Genomic DNA, 21,072 nt, shown 5'->3' with positions numbered 1-21,072 from the left:
CTGCCCACTATGAGGTTAGGTTTCTGGGTTTTTTTGTCCCTAATAAAAGGAAATCAATATTTAAAAATAACTTAACAAATATATCTATCAAGTCACACTGTCCTTAACACAAAATTTCTGCTCTCTTTCTTGTGTATTTCTGGTCAGAAAGGCATACTATCTTTTGTGACTCTAAGTCATAAAGATCAGGATGCTAAATATACTGGAAAAACATTTCATAGATAATCTTTACAGACTCTAATTTATATGAAGAACCAGTAAAATTATAAGAAAGCAAGATACAAGAATGATAGTAAGTGAAGGTGAGCTGAGGTAATTTCACATCAACATAAGAGTTATTTAGATATTATCAATAGGACCCAAAATGGATTTACATGAATAATTCTAACATAGTCACATGTTAAAATCAAAATAGGAATAGTGAATAGATAGATATTCTTATATATCAGAAATTATTCTTATATGGTTCAAGTCAGGAACAGTTGCAACTATCTTATATATCTTTGAATCTATTATTTTCATAACTCCCAGAATACACTTTGTTTATGAACAGAACTACTGACTGAGTAATGTTTTTTATTAACAAAAATAATCTAAATATGTGACATTCAACTGTGGGCAGAAGATTATAAAGAATGACCAGGGGTTAGGGATGTGGCTCAGTGGTACCCTGGCATGCACGAGACCCTGAGTTTAATCCCAGTACCACAAAAGAAGAAAAAATAACCAGAGTGTGATCTATGACAACTCTCAGAATATAAAACGTTTATAGGAAATAAATATCACTCTCATATAGAATAATAATATAAATTATTGCTTATTAATAATAGTTTTAAATTGTTAAACCTCAGGTGAGTGTATAACTTAGATTTTTATTTATAAATGATCCAAAAGCAATTTCAAATTTAAACACAAAAATCAGCTTCTGTTTGCTAAAATATGTATATAAATCCAATTTATGGCTCAACTAAGACACACTTAAGTATCCAACAGATAAAGTGTCTGGACTAAAGAATATATCTTGGCCATTCAAGACTAACTGGCTTTAATAACTGCTTCATATAAGTAGATGAAATATTTCCTAAGTATGACAAATAGAAAAGCCTTTTTATAATAGGTGAGAATGTTTGTTGGTTAACAGGACAGAAGAATATAAGAATGGATGATATACTGGTATGTCTACTGCACATCATAATGTTATTAAGACTGTACATCAAAAATATTCTCAAACATAGGTTAATACATGCAATTAATATTAACTCTGAGCATGAGAGCACATACAGAAAAAGCTTCATATATAGTTGAACAAAAAAGACAAACAAATATACCATTAGAATATATTAATCAATGAAACAGTATAATTTTATAATTTAATGATGTCATATTGCTTCTTGAAATTACTGAGAACAAGATCATATCTGAGAAAATAAATCAGCCATTAATCTGAAAGTAGAGCAAAAATGTCCAATACTAACTTCAGAGTAAATTTAACTAATCTAGAAATTAGTGAAGTTTCAAACAGACTGACATAATTAAAGGAACAACTATATTCTGGTATTCATTCATAAAAAGGAATAACAATTGTCTTTTTGTATAAGCATATGTTTTAAATGTCCAAATTAATATAAGAAGTCAAATGTAGCACTACTGTAAAATAATACTAACGCTCTCAAATTTATTTCCACCTTTTTGGATAAATTTAAATGATTTCTGAGGTAGGAATGGAAGAACTAAAAGAAATATGAGTAATATAATGTTTCTTTCTACTACAGTTCCCATGGCCTGTTTTTTTAATTTTTTTTAGCGCTGGAGATTGAATCCAGGGCCATGTGCACTCCACCACTAAGCTACATCCCCAGACCCCAGAGCCTCTGCTTTTATCAAAATTTTCATTCTTCCAATATCATCCTTTAATTTTTAATTTCAAAAGTCAAATTTAAATTTTTTTCTTGTATAACTGAAGATAATTAGGTTTTTTGCCCACAAGTTTTACAGAATGAGCATGTTTCAGTTAATACATAACTTCATGTGTGTGTGCGTGTGTGTGTATTTACAAATCAAAACAATTAGCACATACTATAATAACACTAGGGAGATACTTTCAATAAACTGTAATCATTTGCTGCTTTAATTAAACTATTCCAGCTTAATTTGTTGCCAATACACTTCTTTTTTTTTAGTACCAAGGATTGAACGAGAAACATTTCACCCCTTTCATTTTTTAAAATTTTTTTATTTTGAGACAGGATCTCACTAAATTGCTTAGGGCCTAGCTAAATTGCTGAGGCTGGTCTCAAACTTACAGTTCTAGCCTCCTGAGTTGCTGGAATTATAGGTGTGCGCCACTACATGCAGAACTCTTAATCTTTCTGAACACTAAATACTAAATTCTAAAACAGAAATGGCATTCATGAATAATTTTTTATTCTACCTACCACATTAATTGGTCTTTCAACTTCTCATAATACCACATACGATGACTCGAAGTGTAAATGCAGAAGATTCTTTGACTCACAGGGTTCTTATCAAAAATATTAATCCCCAACTCAAAAAGTTCATAACAATGGCTTTTTAAGAGGCATCTTTTCATGTTATCTGTTAAACGAATACTATCCCTCACAGAAAGTAACCATACGTCTCAAGTTTCTTCAGTTCAGTTGGATGGGTGCCTAATAGATGTACTGGAGTAAGTTGTGGAATATATAAGTAATGGGTTCAATAATTCTGTGCCCATCCCACAGCATAAAATGCAGAAAAACAGCACAGAAAAATGTTTACCAATATGGAAGTAGTAGAGGAATAACAGTGAAGTGCTGAGTTCATTGTACTGTTTAAAATCTATGAAATATTTTACCCAGAATGTTGTCTTTATATTACCAAATAAGACTTAATAAACCTAAAAAAACTTTTAAAAATATTTAATATACTAACTTTTAAGTATTTAAGAAACTCTTAAATTTTTAAATATAGAAATCCACATGGGCAAATAAAGAAGTATGTTCATGACCATAGAGAATCAGTTTCAAAAAGAAAGTTTCATAATTCTTCATTCTGATATACTAAACTTATTTCTCCCTAACTCTTGGTTAGAAAAGTAATAGAGAATTATTGAGGCTGTTAATGGGGTAAGAGAGTTGCTTTCAACTGGAGTTATACAGAATGAGGATTCAATCTATACTGAATTGGAATAACTTGCAGCTGTTGCAGGGTGAAAAGACTTAGTGAAATCACCGGGAATACTAAAGAACTGCCTAGAGTATTTTAAAATATTTAGGTTACTGTGATATGAAAACTTTTTAATTAGAAGCTAAAAAATAGTATAATAGTATTAAAAGTTACTTGGCCTTTGTCTACTTCTGAATCAGATTTTTAGATGTTATTATAATGTTATTATTTTCAAAGTATTGCAATGTTATTATTTTCAATGTAAAACTTTTTTACAAAATGAAATTAAACAATAAAGCTAAATAAATGGTCAGGTTGTGAAAGGAATAGAATTCTCCTGATGGTACTTAAGAGAATTCACTGAGTTCAGCTTACTAGTGAAACATTTGAATGTCAAATGTGAAAACTTGAATAAATGGGATCACTAAGCCTCAGTGATAAAATTCTACGACGGACCTTGAAGACTCACCAAAGTATAGAAAGCAAAGAAAAAACACCAGTTGATGAAAAGACAATGAAACTTATATAAAACTGTGTTTACCACAGATAATTTCAGTTCAAGGTAGGCAAATATATCTATATCTTGACAGCAAAATTTTTGAATGCAGAGAGCAGAGAACAGCACCTGTTTCTTTAACTGACTGGATCCTTTGTTTTTGTTTTGGTCCCTCCCCCCACTTTTTTTTTTAAATGCCTTGATGTCAATGAACAATAGCATTTTTCATAAATGTTTAAATGTTGACAGAAGTCAGATTCCCTCCTACTCATACCAAATCACATAAGCAGAACAATTCACGGGATCTGTATAAGAAAATGTGATTGCTTTGTTGGAGATCTTTAATACAGATGATTAAATGCTTTTTCAGGACGAGCAGGAGGTAGGTAAGAAATAATAAAATGAACACAGATATATTGCTAAACCAATTATGGAGGCCCAATTTAAAAGTAGAATAGGGATGGAAGTAAAATGCAGTGGTAAAGTGTTTGCCTGCATATGAGATGTCCTGGGTTCAATTCGTGTGTGAACACACACACAACAATAACAACATAGTAATTCCTCATCTATCTGGATATTCTTATAGTCATGTCCTTTCAACCACTTGATTTCTATTTTTCTCACTCTTAATTTTATTTATTTCTATTTTTCTCACTCTTAATTTTAAAAAAGACAAAACAAAATCCTGATGCAGACAAATATTCTCACAATTAGGGAACAGAACCTTAAGAATCTTTGGAAGACAGAATGGATGGGGACTTATCTATTGTTATCTGAATCTGAAGATATCAGTCAAATAAAATTATAATATTAAAACAAACTAAAATATGCTTATCCTTTACAAAAGTATGCATGTTAAATTGATATGATGTAAAAACATATATACATCCTTTAAAATAAGTGAAACACATAAATTTCAATATTTTTGTTAGACTAGTATGCTATGGGTGAGTTCTCCTTTTTGATATTTCAAATTTCTAAGCAGTGAGACAGTCCTTTTGAAATTAAAAACAAAACAAATATTTTAAATTGATCACCTAGTTATCTGTTAATTATTCAAATCATTTGGTAAGAGATCTATAGGAATATGTAAACCTCATAGAAACTACAAAAAGTGTTGTCTCTGATACAAAATGTATATAAACAATTGTGGAATTTTTAAAACTCAAAACTCAAAAGCTTAAGAACAACTTTAAAATTGTGACTCTAACACCATTTATGTGGTTTAAGAAAGTTATTCCACTGCCTTTCAGCTTTTTGGCTAAGATCAAGCATGGAAAGGTATTTCACTACATTCTAAAAACCATATACAAATATAACACAATAATTTCTGCTTTTGCATTATAATTATAACACACTTAATGAATCCCATTATTATGTAAAATTATAAAATAGCAATAAATTTAAAAAAAAAATACAGATTGACTAATCTTAGAGTTTCCAATCAAATTTTAGTGACTTTCATGAATTACAGAGAATTTAAAACTAAAATTATTTAATTCCAAAATGATTTTTAAAAACAATTTTTCTCCACATTTTTACTGGTGCATTATAGTTGTATATAATGATGGGTGGGACCTGTTACATATTTGAACATGCACACAATTTAACAATTTGGGCAATATCACTCCCCAGCATTTCCCCCTTCAACCCTACGTCCCACACACTGGTCCCTTTCCTCTACTGATCTCCCTTTGATTTTCATGAGGCCCCCAACCCCCACTTTCTTTTCCTTTTCCTCTCTAGCTTCCATATATGAAAGAAAACTTAAGACTCTTGGACCCTTGACCTTCTAAGTTTGACTTATTTTGCTCAACATAATGGTCTCTAGTTCTACCTATTTTCCTGCAAATGATATAATTTCAATTTTCTTTATGGCTGAATAAAATTCCATTGTGTGTGTGTGTGTGTGTGTGTATACACATTGATTTTCTCTTTATCCATTCAACTGTTGATAGACTAGATTGGTGCTGCCATAAACATGGGTATGCATATATCACTATGATGATACATAGTGATACTTGATGACTTTAATTCTTTAGGATAAATATGGAAGAGTGGTATAGCTGGGACATATGGTGATGCAATGCCTAGTCTTTTAGGAAACCTCCATACTGATTTCCGTAGTGCTTATACTAATTTACAGTCCTACCAACAATGTAAAAGGTCCTTTTTCTTCACATCCTCTCCAGCATTTATTATTATTTGTATTTTTGATGATTGCCGTTATGACTGGTGTGAGATGATTCTTAGTATGGTTTTGATTTGTATTTCTCTAATTGCTAATAATGTTGAACTTTTTTTATATATCTGTTGGCCATTTGTATTTCTTCTGAGAAGTGTCTGTTTAATTCACCTGCCCATTCATTAACTGGGTTATTTGATTTTTGGTGTAAAGTTTTTTCTTCCTTTATATCTTCTAGATGTTAATCCTCTGTCAGAAGAGTAACTAGCAAAGATTTCCTCAGGTTCTTTAGGTTCTCTCTTCACATTCCAAATTGTTTCCTTTGTTGTGCAGAGCTTTTTAATTTGACACCATCCCATTTATTAACTTTAGGAGCCCTGGAATGTTGACCCTACATTTTTTAAAAATATATTTTTAGTTGTAGATGGACACAATGCCTTTATTTTATTTGTTTATTTTTTATGTGGTATTGAGGATTGAACCCAGTGCTTCATACACACTAGGCAAGCACTGTATCACTGAGCTACAGCCCCAGCCTCCTGACCCTACTTTATTTATTCTAGAAGTTGCATAGTTTCTGGTCTAATTCCAAGGTGTTTGATCCATTTTGAGTTGATTTTTGTGCAGGCTGAGAAATAAGGGTCTAGTTTCATTCTTCTACATATGGATAACCAGTTGTCTCAGCACCATTTCTTAAAAGAGCTCTTTTCTCCAATGTATGTTTTTTCACCTTTGCCAAGGATCAGATGATGATAGATGTATGGGTCTGTCTCTGTGTCTTCTGTTCTGTACCACTGATCTATGTATGTTTTTATGCCAGTACCATGCAGTTTTTGTTACTATAGCTCCATATTATAATCCGAAGTCAGGTATTATGGCCTCTAGCATTGCTTTTTTGGCTTAGAATTGCTTTGGCTCTTATCAGTCTTTCTTTCAAATGAATTTTAGGACTTTTAAAAAAATTTCATGAAGAATATCACTGGTATTTTGATGGGGATTGCACTGAATATGTATATTGCTTTTGGTAGAATGGCCATTTTAACAACATTAATTCTGCCTATCCATGAACATGGCAGGTCTTTTCATTTCTGAAGTTTTCTTCAATGTAAACCTACTTCGTAAACATACAATGCATATTATTTCTCCTCCTCTTTTCAGTTGTCTTATTAAAAGGGACAAAACAGGCTTTAAATCTCTACTCAAATAACAGAGAACTGATTCATAATGGATACCATGTTTTAACATTAATTCTAAAATAGGCTTATTACTATAAAAGCTTTTCCAACCATTTTCGAGAAAGGGGAAAATCACAAAGGGATTCATTTTTGCAAAGTAGGGACTTTGCATTCCACCATCAATTTAGTTTGATACAGTGTTAGAGCAGGAAGCAAAATGTAAATACCAGAAATCTTTAATACAAAGTACTTGGATATTTTCTTAGTAAAAGGAATGCCTGGGATTAGAAACAATTTATTTCAGTCTGGCTTAGCGTTTAATAGTTTAAGAGTAAAAAGAACAGCACAAAGATGATTGCTATTATGCAAAGAACAGATCTTTTAAAACCATAGAGGATTACTGTTAGTTGAAAAATGAAGCAACACTTAGATGCTCCTTACATAGTCCATTTCACACTTGTGAACAACTAAATGCCATTCAAATGATGAAATTCCTGGCACTTTTCTGAATCAAGTATAAACCTTAGAAGGGAAATAAAGAGAACTCTTGGGAGGCAGAGGTGAAATGCAAGCAAGATGTCTATTAGGGAATCCTTTTTTTTTTTTTTTTGGTCATTTTTTTGGTATTTTTTTAAGAATACATCTGAATGAATATATATATATATATATATATATATATATATATATATATATATATATATAAAGAATAAACCTGTTTTACCTTGTTTTCATATTTGGGAAGTTTACTTTAAAAATAAACTTTCCACTAAGCCAGCTTACAATTTTTTTTTCAATTTCCATGGTTTAGAATAGGCAAATATTCATATGCATTTTAGTATGGCCCAAAGTATAAAGTACATTTTCTGGGTATAACTATAGATAAAAATTTTTAAATGGTGATTAAAACAATTTTGTGTCTCAAATTAATTCTCCTTGTTCATGGAGAAATATATTCCTTTTTTATTCCTTCAGGTGACACAGACAAGAAAGTGAAAAAGCAAATGAAATTCCAGGAATCAGATACTTTCTGGACAGATAATGACATTGCCTCAGAAAAACTATGAGTGTCACTACTCCCTTAGAATAACCAAAAAAACCACCCACCAATAATGGGTTCAAACTCAGAAATATTTATTTTTTAAAAAAACATGCAAAAGAATACACCTTAGCTTTACACGTCAAAAAATTCTTGTTGCTAAGTAGGAAATCATTTTTACAGCAGCTTTTAGAGTCAAGTCTGCACAAGCAAGATTCATGTTGTTTTTCACCCTTGGTAACCAAAACATATTTCTGAAGACCCTCTGAAAGGAAAAAAGTCTCATTCAAAAGTGATTTATCTTATTAAATGGGGAAATTGGTAGTGGGGAAGGAGAATTCTTAGAATCAGTTTTTTTTTAAAAAAAGATAATATAGTCATGTTATAGCAAGATATCAGGCTAATTTCATTTACAGCAAGAAATCATCTTGTTCTATCCTTACAAAGATATTCTATAAAGGAAAATAAAAAGTGGAATTACAAATGATTTAATAATAGATACTAGACTCTGATTCTTATATGGTCACCTTGTTTTACAAGGTCTTATGTAGAAAAAAAATTTCATTGGAAAATATATTCTCATTTCTTACAAAAATATAAGTTTACTCTCCATAATTTTCCTACAAAAAGTTCATGTGAGAAGTAAATTGTTGCTTGCAAATATTATTACAAAATATATTAAAAGATTAAGGATATACCTTTTTATATATAGTCTTAAAAATATCATGAGAATTCAGAGCACAGTCTAGTTAGTTAAATGTGAAAAAGAGATGAAGCTGTCAATTATGCATAGAAATAATCTCATCCCTATAAACTAAAAGACATCAAAAATTAACTCATACTCACCCTCTTATCAAACTTGGTATAACTATAGATAAAAATTTATAATTTTCATGGATAGTGTTGAGTGGTCAATATCCTCAAATTACACTGAGACAATGGTGTTTTGAATAAATATATTTCAAGTGACTAAATTACTTTTATCATCAAAAAAGATGAAACTCTGAACAAAACCTTTTTGGAAAAAGGACTAATTCATCACATCACATTATAAGCCCCCAAATTCTCCATGGTGCATAACATGGCTCACAGAACAGTACTTTACCTTACCTGTAAATGAAATCTGTAAATGCTTAACTTTAAAAATACCAGTAGTACAGGTGACTGTTGAGAACTATAAACAGGTTTCCCCTCAACAAGACAGCAAAGCAAGCAGATGGAAGAAGAACCAGTCACATTTATATTGAAAGAATGACCAATACGATGTGAGAGGGAAATTCTAACAAGGGCTTTAAAAAGTAAATGTGATTTAAGACTTGAAGGGTTTACCATGCATTTCTGAGATAAATGTATATGCAGAAGAAGGTTATGTAAGAAAGCCTTGTTCACAGATTTCTCTTCATTCTAAGAAAGGTGGAAGTTCGTTTCTTTAGGAGAACTAGAATCTATTCTTATGTATCAGTATGGAAAAATATCAAGGGTGTGAGTACAACTGAGGAGGAGGGGAACCCCATACTTCTGAAAATTAAAGTTCAGATAAGTACAACAGACCATCATAAAATGATATAATCATGTTTTATTTCAATCTGCTAAATTGGAGGCATACAATGACCTAAACATGTCTCTTTAAACTCCCTTCTTGGAAAAAAAATTATGGTGTTAAGGAGTATTTCTCAGTTTTGAAAAAGTAACATTTAGTAGAAGCTCAGGAAAAGTTTCATTTAACTCTCCTTTAAACTTTATAAGGAACCCCTGAAGCCATTCAATGTCATCAATGCCATAATAAATAAACCTTGGCCAACAATCATCCACAAAGCTGCTTTTAAAATGGCAGTCCTTTCTCCTTGGACAACCTTACCACATTCTACCAGATGGTTTGTCCCCATACTACCCCAAAAGGGAAATAAAAAATAATACCAAAAGAGGATTCAGTGTGAGGATAGCTGTATGAAATTCTAACTAAATGGTAACAGGTTTCCAGTCATTTCGATCATCTGTAGAGTCGTTAATAACCAGCCTTCTAGCTGCCTTAACAGCTAGGCCAACTCCTGAAGTAAAGAGGGGTGGAGAAAGGTCTTCAGTACAGGTTGTCGGTGTTGGTGCTCCTAGGGGTCTTGATTTTCTCAATATTTTTGAGGATCACATCATGCAAGGTGGCATACTGGTTCCGCACATGCAGCAGGATCTGTCGTACGCTCAAGTACTCGTTTTCGTCGACCTCTGCTACGGTGCGGCGATAATCTTCCACTTGGGGGTACTTCACTATCTTGGACACCAGTTTGGCCCGGGTGTTATAGTAGGTGGAGAAGCGGCGTAGGTAGGAGGCTGCTGTGCTCTCCACAGTCCATAGCTGGTCCACGGTGTCTTCCTGGATAGACACTCCAAAGTTATTGCCGTCTTCCACCTTCGGGATGAGCAGCTGCACCCACATCCGCACAGTGTTGCATTTCTCTCTCAGCAGCTCAATCTCAGGTTTTACCCGTTCAATCAGCTCCACCAGATGCTGGTTGCTCCTCAGAAGACGTCCCTCGCCACCAGGCACCTTGACTGAATACTGGGTCTGCAGAGGCAGAGGATCCCGGTTGGGACCATCCCCCGTGGTGTCTGGGGTGGCGGGCGGCTCCGGGGCTGGCACCGAACGGATTCTGGACAGGTCTTGCAGCCGGAGCTCCTGGACCCGGCTATCCAGCTCTGACAACTTCTGGGGGAAGAAGGTGGACACCAGATCCTCGGCCTCCTGTGCGATACGGGCACGGAACGAATCTACTTTCCCCTGCACGTCTTGCTCTAGCTTCAGCGGGGAAGCCATGGCTTCCAGAGGCGTCCAGTGTTGGGGCTGACACAACCTTGGCAGGCTGGACTTGGCCTCGGCTGCGGTCACCAACTCCCAACAGACCAAACCGGAAATGACGTCCGGAGTCTGGCGCCCGCGCCCAATCACACCTGCGACGGTGCCTTAGGTGGACGAGGAAGGGTCGCAGGTCCTGCAAAGTCTCCGAGAACCGACATTTCAGACGTCTGGCTGCTAAGGCGTCAGGGACCACGTTGTTGGGGATATATGGCAGGATCTGCTTCCCCAAGCTGTCCCTCCCTACCTTGGCCTAGCTGGCCGGAAGCCTGAACACAAACAGAAGTTCCAAAGAAGATCGTTTAAGTATTGTAAAGACCCGGTAATGACAAGTCAGTGTACTTTTTACATGGAAGCTCAACAAAATGCACCGTCCCTGCATCCAGAATACACAGCCTCCTAGGAACTACTTCACCAAATGGGCTCTCCAGAACTAAACTCTCGTATGAGGGCAGGTAAATCCAATCTATATTGTAATCTGAGCCTGCGCATTCATGCTTTCCTGTTAAATACTTTTTCAATCATTACCAAACTTCTGAGGTCTTCTATGGCTTAATTCCCACAAGTTTTAAAGTTTAAATTATAAAAATTGTTACATGACTCTTCTTAAAACTCATCTTTTTAGCTGGGAATGTAGCTCAGTGGTACAGCATGTGGGTGAGGCCCTGGGTTCAATCCCCAGCACCAAACAACAACAAAAACGTCATCTTTTCGGGGACAATTAACAAAATTTAAATACAGATGCTAGATTGGAGTATCAAGGTCATATTTCCTGAATTTGATAACTATATTGTGATTCCAGAATGAACACCTTTGTTTTTAGAATATACATACTACTGTTATTAAAGAATAAAGTATGCAATCCCAGTGATTCAGGAGGCTGAGGCAGAAGGATCTCAAGTTTGAGGCTGGCCTCAGCAACTTAGCAAGACCCCATCTCAAAATAAAAATTAATAAAAGGGAGAGGGGGCTGGGAATATAGCTCAGTGGTAGAGTGCCCCTGGGATCTATTTCCAGTACAATAAAAAAAAAAAAAAAAGGAGCTGTGGGAGGAAAGGTGAAAGGGGAGAAGGAGGAGGAAGACAAGGAGGAGGAAGATAAGGAGGAGGAAGAGGATGTATTTTGTATTTAACCTATTCTAAGATGGCTCAGGAAAATAAGTTGTATGTATAGAAAGAATGAGGGCAAATGTCAAAAACTGATGAATCTGAATAAAGGGGGTATGGGAATTCAGTATTATAACTTTTCTGTAAGTTTGAAATTATTTCAAAATAAAAAGTAACTACCTTTTCCCTAAAGGCTTCTGGAATTAGGACAAATTCTATGACCTAAAAATCTCAGACAATTGATTTATATTCCTTTTTCTTCCTCTGACATATTTCCTTTTGTTCTGTGCAACAACACAAAGTCCATGACCTTGACTTTTATACTAATATTATTAAATCTTTAAAAAGATTATTTTAAATATGCTTTAGTATAATTAGTTTCATATGTAGCTGTCATTTCAGTTAAGATTGTAAACTCCTGCAAAGCATGGGAACATAAAAATATTCTCATTTTATATATATATATATATATATATATATATATATATATATACACACACACACACATATATAATATATATGTTTTAACAAATGGTTATTCTATTTTCAAAAAGTAAATATTTCTAGTTGCTGTTTTAGAAAAATGGGCAAGATTCTTTCTACTTATATTATCATGCTGATTAATGCAGCCACTTAAATGGAATTATTTTCTTCAGATGTCTGATAATAGAATATATAATCCTTTAGGGGATTCAGCTGTTATTTTTTCTGATCTGATGTAAGAGTTTTATTCATTCATAATATTTCCAGTCCTTGTTAACATGAATAATGGCTGGTAGGAAAATTATAGCTCTTAATTTTTCTTCCCCCATCAACTATCAGCAATCAGCAGTTGTTTTCTAAAAATTATATAATACAGTTTCATGCTTTGGTTCAACTCATGAAATTAATCCTGGGCTCTAACAGGTGGAAGAATGCCAGGGACAGCTGTGTAGAGTGTGGTCTTGTTCAGATCAGTTTCTCCTTTCTCCACAACCAGCAGGGTTCATCATATAGTGGTGCCAGAAACTAACATACCACTCTTCTTTTTAGAAATACTTCCAAACTTATGGATTAATTTATCCTTTTTTATATCCCCCAACTCTGAAATTATGCTCTGTAAAGAAATAATTCTGTGTCCTATATGTGAATTCCATTTTCAAAACTATCCTAAGCAACTGTTGTTGTGTCAACTACTGTACATAAATGTAAGCTTGAAATATGGTTTGGCATTTAATCCTTCAAATACATTTTTCACTGATTTCTCTGTGTATAAAACTTAGGAGAGATATAATCAATAGGACTAAATTCAGATAATCTTAAGACTTTGGTAGGTAGTAATATTTATCTTCTTGTATTTACAGAATTTTTTACCTCTGAGTTGCAATGGATCTTCAGTTATCTAGCTCAGTGAATTAATTTACCAGTTATGAATACCCTCTAGTAAATATTGTAAAATGCTTAATTTTACACTGTCATCGTTAAAAACCCTAACAGAGCCAGTTTCTAGGGTTGACAAATAAATCACTTCCCCTTCCTTCATTCTTTCTCCTAGATTGCTGCAAATTCAGAAATAAATTATGTAGAGGGACTTGCTGTCTTTGATAAACATAAGTCAGTGCTTGAGGAGAATTTCTTCCATTAAAGGAAATTATTTCCTTAAAATAAAATCTTTCTAAATGCCTTGTGCAAACAATTACACAGTTTCTTCCTGAAATGCAATTCTAATCATATTTCTGTCTTCTACAGGGTAAGGACCAAATTCCTTAGTCATGGCCTATGAGCTCCTTCATTTTCTGGATCCTGCCATGATTTATTTCCCAGAACCTACTCTATTTCCAATAACAGTTCTCTCAAGAGTCCTGCACATTTACATATGCAGCTCTCTGTGTGAAATGCCACACTGCCTCATCTTCTTCCCACTCTCTACCATACTCATTCTTCCATAATCAACTCAAGAAATGTTTTTTCAATTCTCTGATACCACTTCCTCCTTCCTTGATAAGTTAGTGCTGCTGGCACAAGTTAAATAATATCGACCTCATAAAGCTGTTCAAAGGATTAAATGAAATAACTTATATAAAACATCAAGGACAATAAGTGCTTTATAAACAGTAGTAGTTTTATGTGTAATCTCGGGGCATTCGTTTTTATATCTTTTTTTACAGATACTATCCAAATGTTGTAATTCTGGATTTACGAGCCACTTTTCTAAATTCCCTGAGAACAAAGATTTTAGCTTGTTTTTATATATTCTATGGTAGCACAGTGTCTGGTAACAGTATGTGTTCAATGAAAGTTTACTGCATGAATAAAACAATAAAGCAAGACAGGATAAGATTTTCGCAGATAGGACCTGAAGAGCAGAAGAGACGGGACTTTCGAGCAACTTACTGGTGGTTTTTCCCCCTTGAAAAACTGCTGAATTATGCTAAATCATATAAAAATCCATTCTGGAGATCTAAGAGCAGTATCCAGATTGAACTCTTTAGGGCTTTCAACAGAAAAGTAGGAAATATATTTCTTTTTTTCTTTCATCAATTGCATGCAGAGCTTCACATTCTGCTTTCACATTCTGGTAATAGGCCAGAATTCTACCAGTTACTATTCAGTTACAGTATTACTTTCTTCTAAAAAATAGACCTCACTTAAATTATCAATGTTCATCTGTAAAACAGTAGTTATGTAGTAATTCATGTTTGTGCAAAATGAACATATTGCGGAGTACCAGAGAGGTACACAGAAGGAATACGGTGATGCTGGTTCTGACTCATGCTCCTACTGTTTATTTTTAGCTTCTTATTAGTATGAGATTTGTTTTATTTGGCAAAAATACAAGATTTCAACTGACTGAGAAAGGAAGATTTAAAAAAAAAAATGTCTAAGCATTAAACTTCTACAGCTGAATAATAACCTGTAACTCAGTGCCGTATCAACAGGCTCCCCAGGGGCTGGTGCAAGCTGAAACCACTCCAGAATTATAAATTTCATGAGCTGCAGACTTTACTGCTAAAAGTAAAGTAGTGATTAACTAAAGATTTTATTCCTCTATAGACATCTCCTTTGGTAAATGCTAAATTCACTAGTTGGAGCTAGATTTTTAAATTAGTATATGAAATATGTACAGTGAATTCTTAATTTCTTTTAGAAAATCTCACCAAGAAACAGACAAAAGCAAAGTTTAAAAGACAAGCCCAAAAATTCATGTTTCAAATGAAAAAACCTGTAATTTCTCAGTGTTCATTTAAAATCACTCTGGCCTCTTACTCTGATTTTCTTTCTTAACACTTATCACAAACTGATATTTCATTACATATTTATTTGTATGTTTAGTTTAGTGTCTGTCTCTAGACTGTAAGCTTTTGAAAAATAAGGGATTGTTTTTGTCCATTGCCAGATTCTTTTCAGAGAGAGCATCCAGGAACATAATGGCTACTCAGTGAAACTTTGTTGGAATAACCACAATAGAATTGACTAAATCTCGATTAAATAATTCTTTGGGAACAGTCACAGTTGGAAAAGATTTCCCTGTGTGTGTGTGGGGGGCGGTGGAGGGCAGGGGTGTGGGGTGGTGGTGGGGGGGGGTATTTTAAAAAGGCAGTCACAACTTAGAATGACTATAGTTTTTTGAATAATGAAATCCATTCTTAAAAGGTTCGAAAAAAGAAACCTTTTATGATCTGAAAATATCTCATATTTATGTTTTCTCTTAAATAAAAAAGGTACCAGTAGTTTAAAAAATTGGGAGGGAGAGTTTGGCATTTACTACTACCATTCACATTCTTAAAACAGAAGTGTTTATTTCAAAATAAAATGAAGATTCACATTTTGGTAGATGGAAAATATGCCTCCCAAATTTTCTATTTTAGAACCAAGTTCAACTGCATAAAACTGAACTAAAGATAAAAAATTACAAATAAACAATTTATTTTGAATTTTTTTGGTCCCCATAAGACAAATATTGGCAAAAAATACTAAGAAAACAGTACCTTTTAAATAACCAGCAACCTAATAGGTAATTATATATACTTAAATATTTTACTAAAAAATAAATTTTGTAACTAGAAAGCAGACCCAAAGCCTCAAGACTAAGTTAAATTGCTTCATCAGAATAGACTTTAACTATTTTATAATCTGAATTCAAATTATCTTATTAATTTTTAATCTTCTTAATAACCTGTGAACTTATATAAATATGTCAGGTAACAGATTATCTGCAAATAAGAAATAAGACTCTTGAAAAAAAATAGACTCAAAACCTTGTGCAATTATATCTATTTAACAATTATGAAACCTATGCTGATGTAGTTTTTTAAAACCTACATGATTATGTGTGTAAGTTATTAATATTTCAAAGAAAACTATAAAAGTTGGCATTGTGGTACAAATAAATACAGTGTTTATTACATCTTCTGGATGAACTCAAGACACATGTCATGTGGCTCCTATCTAATGTCAATACGGGATTGTGGCTCATGGTAAAGTACTTGCCTCGCATGTGTGAGGCCCTGTAATCAATTCTCAGCACCATATTTGAATGAATGAATGAATGAATAAATAAATAAAGGTATTGTGTCTATCTACAACTAAGAAAATATTTTTTAAAAAAAAGACTACAGGGTTTCTTCCAATTGTCATCTGATGTCACTTAATGAATGTGATGTGATCAAATGAATGTGATCTAGTTAATTGAATAAACCCTGAAAACTTATATCTGCTGTTACTCAGTTTTCTGTGATACTGTAATACTTCTAGACTTTCTGTAGACACCATGTGAAACAAATGTTGAATTAGAATCAATACAAGAAACATTTTAAAAACTCCAAAATCACTTTTTCGAAAGACTACTAGAAGAAGTTACAGACTACTGAAAAAGATTCTAGCTATCTTTCTGTTTGGAAAGAGCTGTTCCTTTCAAATTTCTGATAACCTTTCCTGTAAAAACTCTCCCCTAATCATTTATGAGTTCTTCATATAGTAGCCCTATGCTTCAAAGGTCAATTCACTGAAGGTAGAGAAATAAACAATGTATTGAATACCTACTATGTTTTAAGAACTATGTCAGTACTTGGTTTAATATTTCATTCAGACTTCTCAACAAGCCAGGAAGAGGTAACTATTTATATATACTGTATTAGAGGTAAAAACACTGAGGCTCTGAATAGTATATCCCTAAAGTTTTTAAGTTTTTGTAAGTAGTAGAACAATGCTGGATAAAAATCTAGATTTATATGACTCCAAAGCCAATGTTATATGATTGTCTACAGAAAAAATGCTGCATCAGCCACGCCCCCCCACCAAATTTCATTTTTTCCCCACTAAACTAAAAGCTGACTCACAGCTGAATGGAAAAACTTTTTTTTTAATTTCTAAATAAGACTGCAAAATGCTATAGAAAAAAACTATACTTTTTACTTTTTTTAACTCTTTAAGCCAATGCATTGAATATATACATATGTATAAATATATAATATACATTTTTAAAAGATTCATTCTAAGTCTGATAATAAAGCTTTTTTTAAACTAAATTAAGGAAAACAAACCACTAAACAAGTAGCAGACATTTCTTATAAGAACCTTATATTTAGTTCCTCTTTCACTACTTTTCTGGGTTTCCTAGCACTGATCTATCCAGGCACATGTGTGTCTTGTCTGGTCCTCAGAATTTTGGTTTGGCAATATCTTTCGCTACCCATTACATTTTTGCTATAATTATCTATAGTATATGTTATGCTCCCAGAGAACATATAAATAACATTTCATTGGTTAAGTACAAGGACTGGAAGTTGGAGATTAAAGAAGTTCAATCACAGAATACTGTTTTACAAAGTTACAGCAAAATGTGCAAACTTACAAGGATAACCAAGGAAAACGGACAACCTGGTATAATCTTTTTAACTTGGCTTTGCTTTAATTTTTCCTTTAGAAGATATTGGATGAATATAAAAAAAGCTATTGGATGAAAACACAGTACTGAATATCATACAATACTGTATATTCATAAGCAAAAGTGAACTCTGATCCATACCTAGAACCATATAAAAAATTAACTCATGGATCACAGACCTGAATATAAAAGGTAAAACCATAAAAGTTTTAAAATAAAAAGCATGAGAGAAAAATCTTTGTGACCTTGAGTTAGACAAATATTTCTTTTTTTTAATTTACAGAAAAAAAAACTGTTCTAATTAGTTATATGATAGCAGAATATATTTCAATTCATTATACATAAGTGGAGTACAACTTTCCATTTCTCTGGTTATACACAATGTAAAGTTGCACCACATGTGCAGTACCTAGGGTAATGAAGTTCATCTCATCCCACCATCATTCCTGCCCCCAAAGTATTTCTTAAGAGAACAAAAACACAATCCATAAAGAAAAAGCTGACAAATTAGACTTCATCAAAATTAAATTTTTCTTCTATTTAAAAAACAGTGATAAGGAAATTAAAAGACAAGTAAAAAAATCAGGAGAAAATATTTCCAAATCACATATTTGATAAAAGACTTGTATCTGGAATATAAAAAGAACTTTCAAAGATTATGGATTGCTGAACACATGGAAATGCCAGGAAGCTTCATGCTCCGCCTACATATTTTGTCCTGTGTGTCTCTCCCACATGATTGTTCATCAGAATCCTTTGTAATTATAATAAACTACCAGACATAAACACTTCCTTGCATTTGTTGTTGTTGTTGTTTGTTTGGGGAGATTACTTGGGATGGAACCAAGAGGGTTCTACCTCTGAGTTATATATTTTATTTTTAAACAGGGTCTTGCTAAGTTGCCCAGATTGGCCTCAAACTTATGATCCTCCTGCCTCATCCTTCTGAGTAACTGAATTACAGGAATGCACCAACATGCCCCTGCTGGCTTCAGTGAAGCTGTTTGCCATGTTGTGAGCTGATTTTTGAAGAGACCCAGGAAGAAGGAACTGAGAAATCTCCAACTGATAGCAAAAAACAGTCCAACATCCCACAAGGAGCTAAATTCTGACAATCATGTGAATTTAGGAGTGGATCCTTCCCTGGTTGAATCTTGAAATGAGATTGTACCCCCTAGATTAAACCCTGCAATAGAAAACTCAAAAGCTGTGCCTGGCTTCCTGATCCACAGAAACTGTGAAATACTAAATGGGTTTTGATTCAAGCTGCTAAAACAAAACAGGACAAAACAAACAAATGAACAAAAATAAGTCCCAAATCAATTATAAGAAAATAAGTCAATTTTAAGAAATGAACAAAAGATTTGAACAGACACTTCTCCAAAGATGATATATAGATGGCAAATAAGCACATAAAAGGATAGTCAAAATTATTAATCATTAGGGAAATGTTAATAATTTAAAATTAAAGCCACAATGAGATATTACTACACACCTTTTAGAATCCCTAAAATCTAAAAGACTGGCTATGTCAGTGTTGGCCAGGGTATGGAGGCACTGGAACTCACATAAACTGCTGGTGGTAATGTAAAATGTACAACCACTTTGGGGAATAGTTTGGCAGTTTCTTAAATATATACTTACTACATAACCCAGCCATTCCAGTTCTACATATTTACACAAATGAAAGCACATATTCTTTACAAAGACTTATAGATATTCATAATAGTTTTATATGTAGTAGCCAAAAGTTGTAAAATGAATGAAGAAACAAATTAGAAACACTATACCAAAACAGCTAAGAAATGCAACCATGTAGATAAATCTCAAGATAATTATTCTGGAAGAATATGTATATCCTTTTACACAAAATTCTAAAAAATGTAAACTATAGTAACAGAATGAAGGGTGATTGCCTGGTGACAGAGGACAGTAATGAACAAGAAGGATATGAAGAAATCAAAAACTTCTGGGAATGATGGACATGCTAATTATTTTGACTATGGTGATAGTTTCACAGACATATACTTGTCCAAACTTATAAAATGCACAGTTAAATACTATTTTTATATATCTCAAAAATATCTGTTTTCTAAAAAAATTTAAAAAAAAAAAAAACAAAAAAACCCCTAACCTTTACTTTAAAGAATACACAGCATTGGCATGGCATATAAAATTTTACTATTAATTTTAATTATAAGTTATATTAAATAATGAATCTTTACTTCATGTAGCAAAGAATTAAATTCAGATCAGCCATATATTTTATTCTTGGATACACAGAATTATAGTTCCTAACTCCTCATTAGTTAATGGAATAGAAATTCAAGAACAACACTAAATGTTCAAATGTTACTGATTATAACAGCACAAAATTAAAGTTTTATTTGAGAATGACAAAGACCATGACAAATGGTTTTACAAATGGTAATTTATTCTACAAGTTTTTATAAATTTTCCAGTTTCCAACAGTTGGAACTGAGGTTCCATAAGTATTTATTTATTTATAAAAATAAATAAATAAATAAAAGCTATTGTGTCCATCTACAATTTTTAAAATATTAAAAAATAAAGGTATTTTTTAACACATACGTATTCTCTTCTACTCGCAGCTAATCATCCATCCTGCTGGCTTAAAGTGTGATATCCATATTATGGATTATACACAACCTCAAAGTCTACCCCAAAAAGAGTTCCATTGTGGATTACCAGCAATGTGTTAAAATAAATATCACACAATCATTAGCCTTAAGATTTTTCAGGAAAAACCACTAAGTGTCAGTGTTCAGATTTGCTAATGTCAAAAGTTAAACAACTCAGGATCCAAAATGAACAAGTCATTGCATATAGGGGAAGGAAAGGAAATGACATGAGTGTTTCAGACCTTAATCATGAGTCAGATCATAAATTATCAAGTTTTTCTAACTATAATAATTGCTCCCTCCATAGTTAAGTTTTGTGACATCATCAAAAACTTGTAACAATTTCTTTTTAAATGTAAAATGATTTAATAGACTACTTTGCTAGTTTCTTTATATGAGAAAAAATTCTAAGACTATTTATAAATAAATTTAATTAGAAACAGTTCTATCAACTTTTATATTTTTAAAACTCATTGCCATTATTAAAAACCACCTCCATTTTCAAGATTTGGAAAACTTTTGATTCTCAAGGAACACTTTAAATATTATTCTA

At 32.9% G+C, this 21,072-nt stretch overlaps 2 protein-coding genes across 3 annotated transcripts in view; both read right to left on the bottom strand.

Annotated features, from left to right (window-relative positions):
- The window catches only part of Atf6 (activating transcription factor 6), a 238,101-nt gene that overhangs the window by 84,136 nt on the left and 132,893 nt on the right, over positions 1–21,072 (bottom strand). The gene's annotated exons all lie outside the window — the stretch shown is intronic.
- Positions 7,716–12,424, bottom strand: LOC124082512 (proteasome activator complex subunit 3-like). Its single transcript, XM_058574129.1, has one exon. It carries the CDS (start codon positions 10,864–10,866, stop codon positions 10,135–10,137), a length of 732 nt encoding a protein of 243 aa, XP_058430112.1. The 5' UTR covers positions 10,867–12,424; the 3' UTR covers positions 7,716–10,134.

Source organism: Marmota monax, unplaced genomic scaffold (genome assembly GCF_021218885.2).
Source record: "Marmota monax isolate L192 unplaced genomic scaffold, Marmota_monax_Labrador192_F-V1.1 WCK01_AAM20220418_F8-fsc00145, whole genome shotgun sequence".
Classification (NCBI taxonomy): Eukaryota; Metazoa; Chordata; class Mammalia; order Rodentia; family Sciuridae; genus Marmota; species Marmota monax.
Note: the sequence above shows the minus strand (reverse complement) of the source record. Positions and strands in the feature narration are given on the sequence as shown.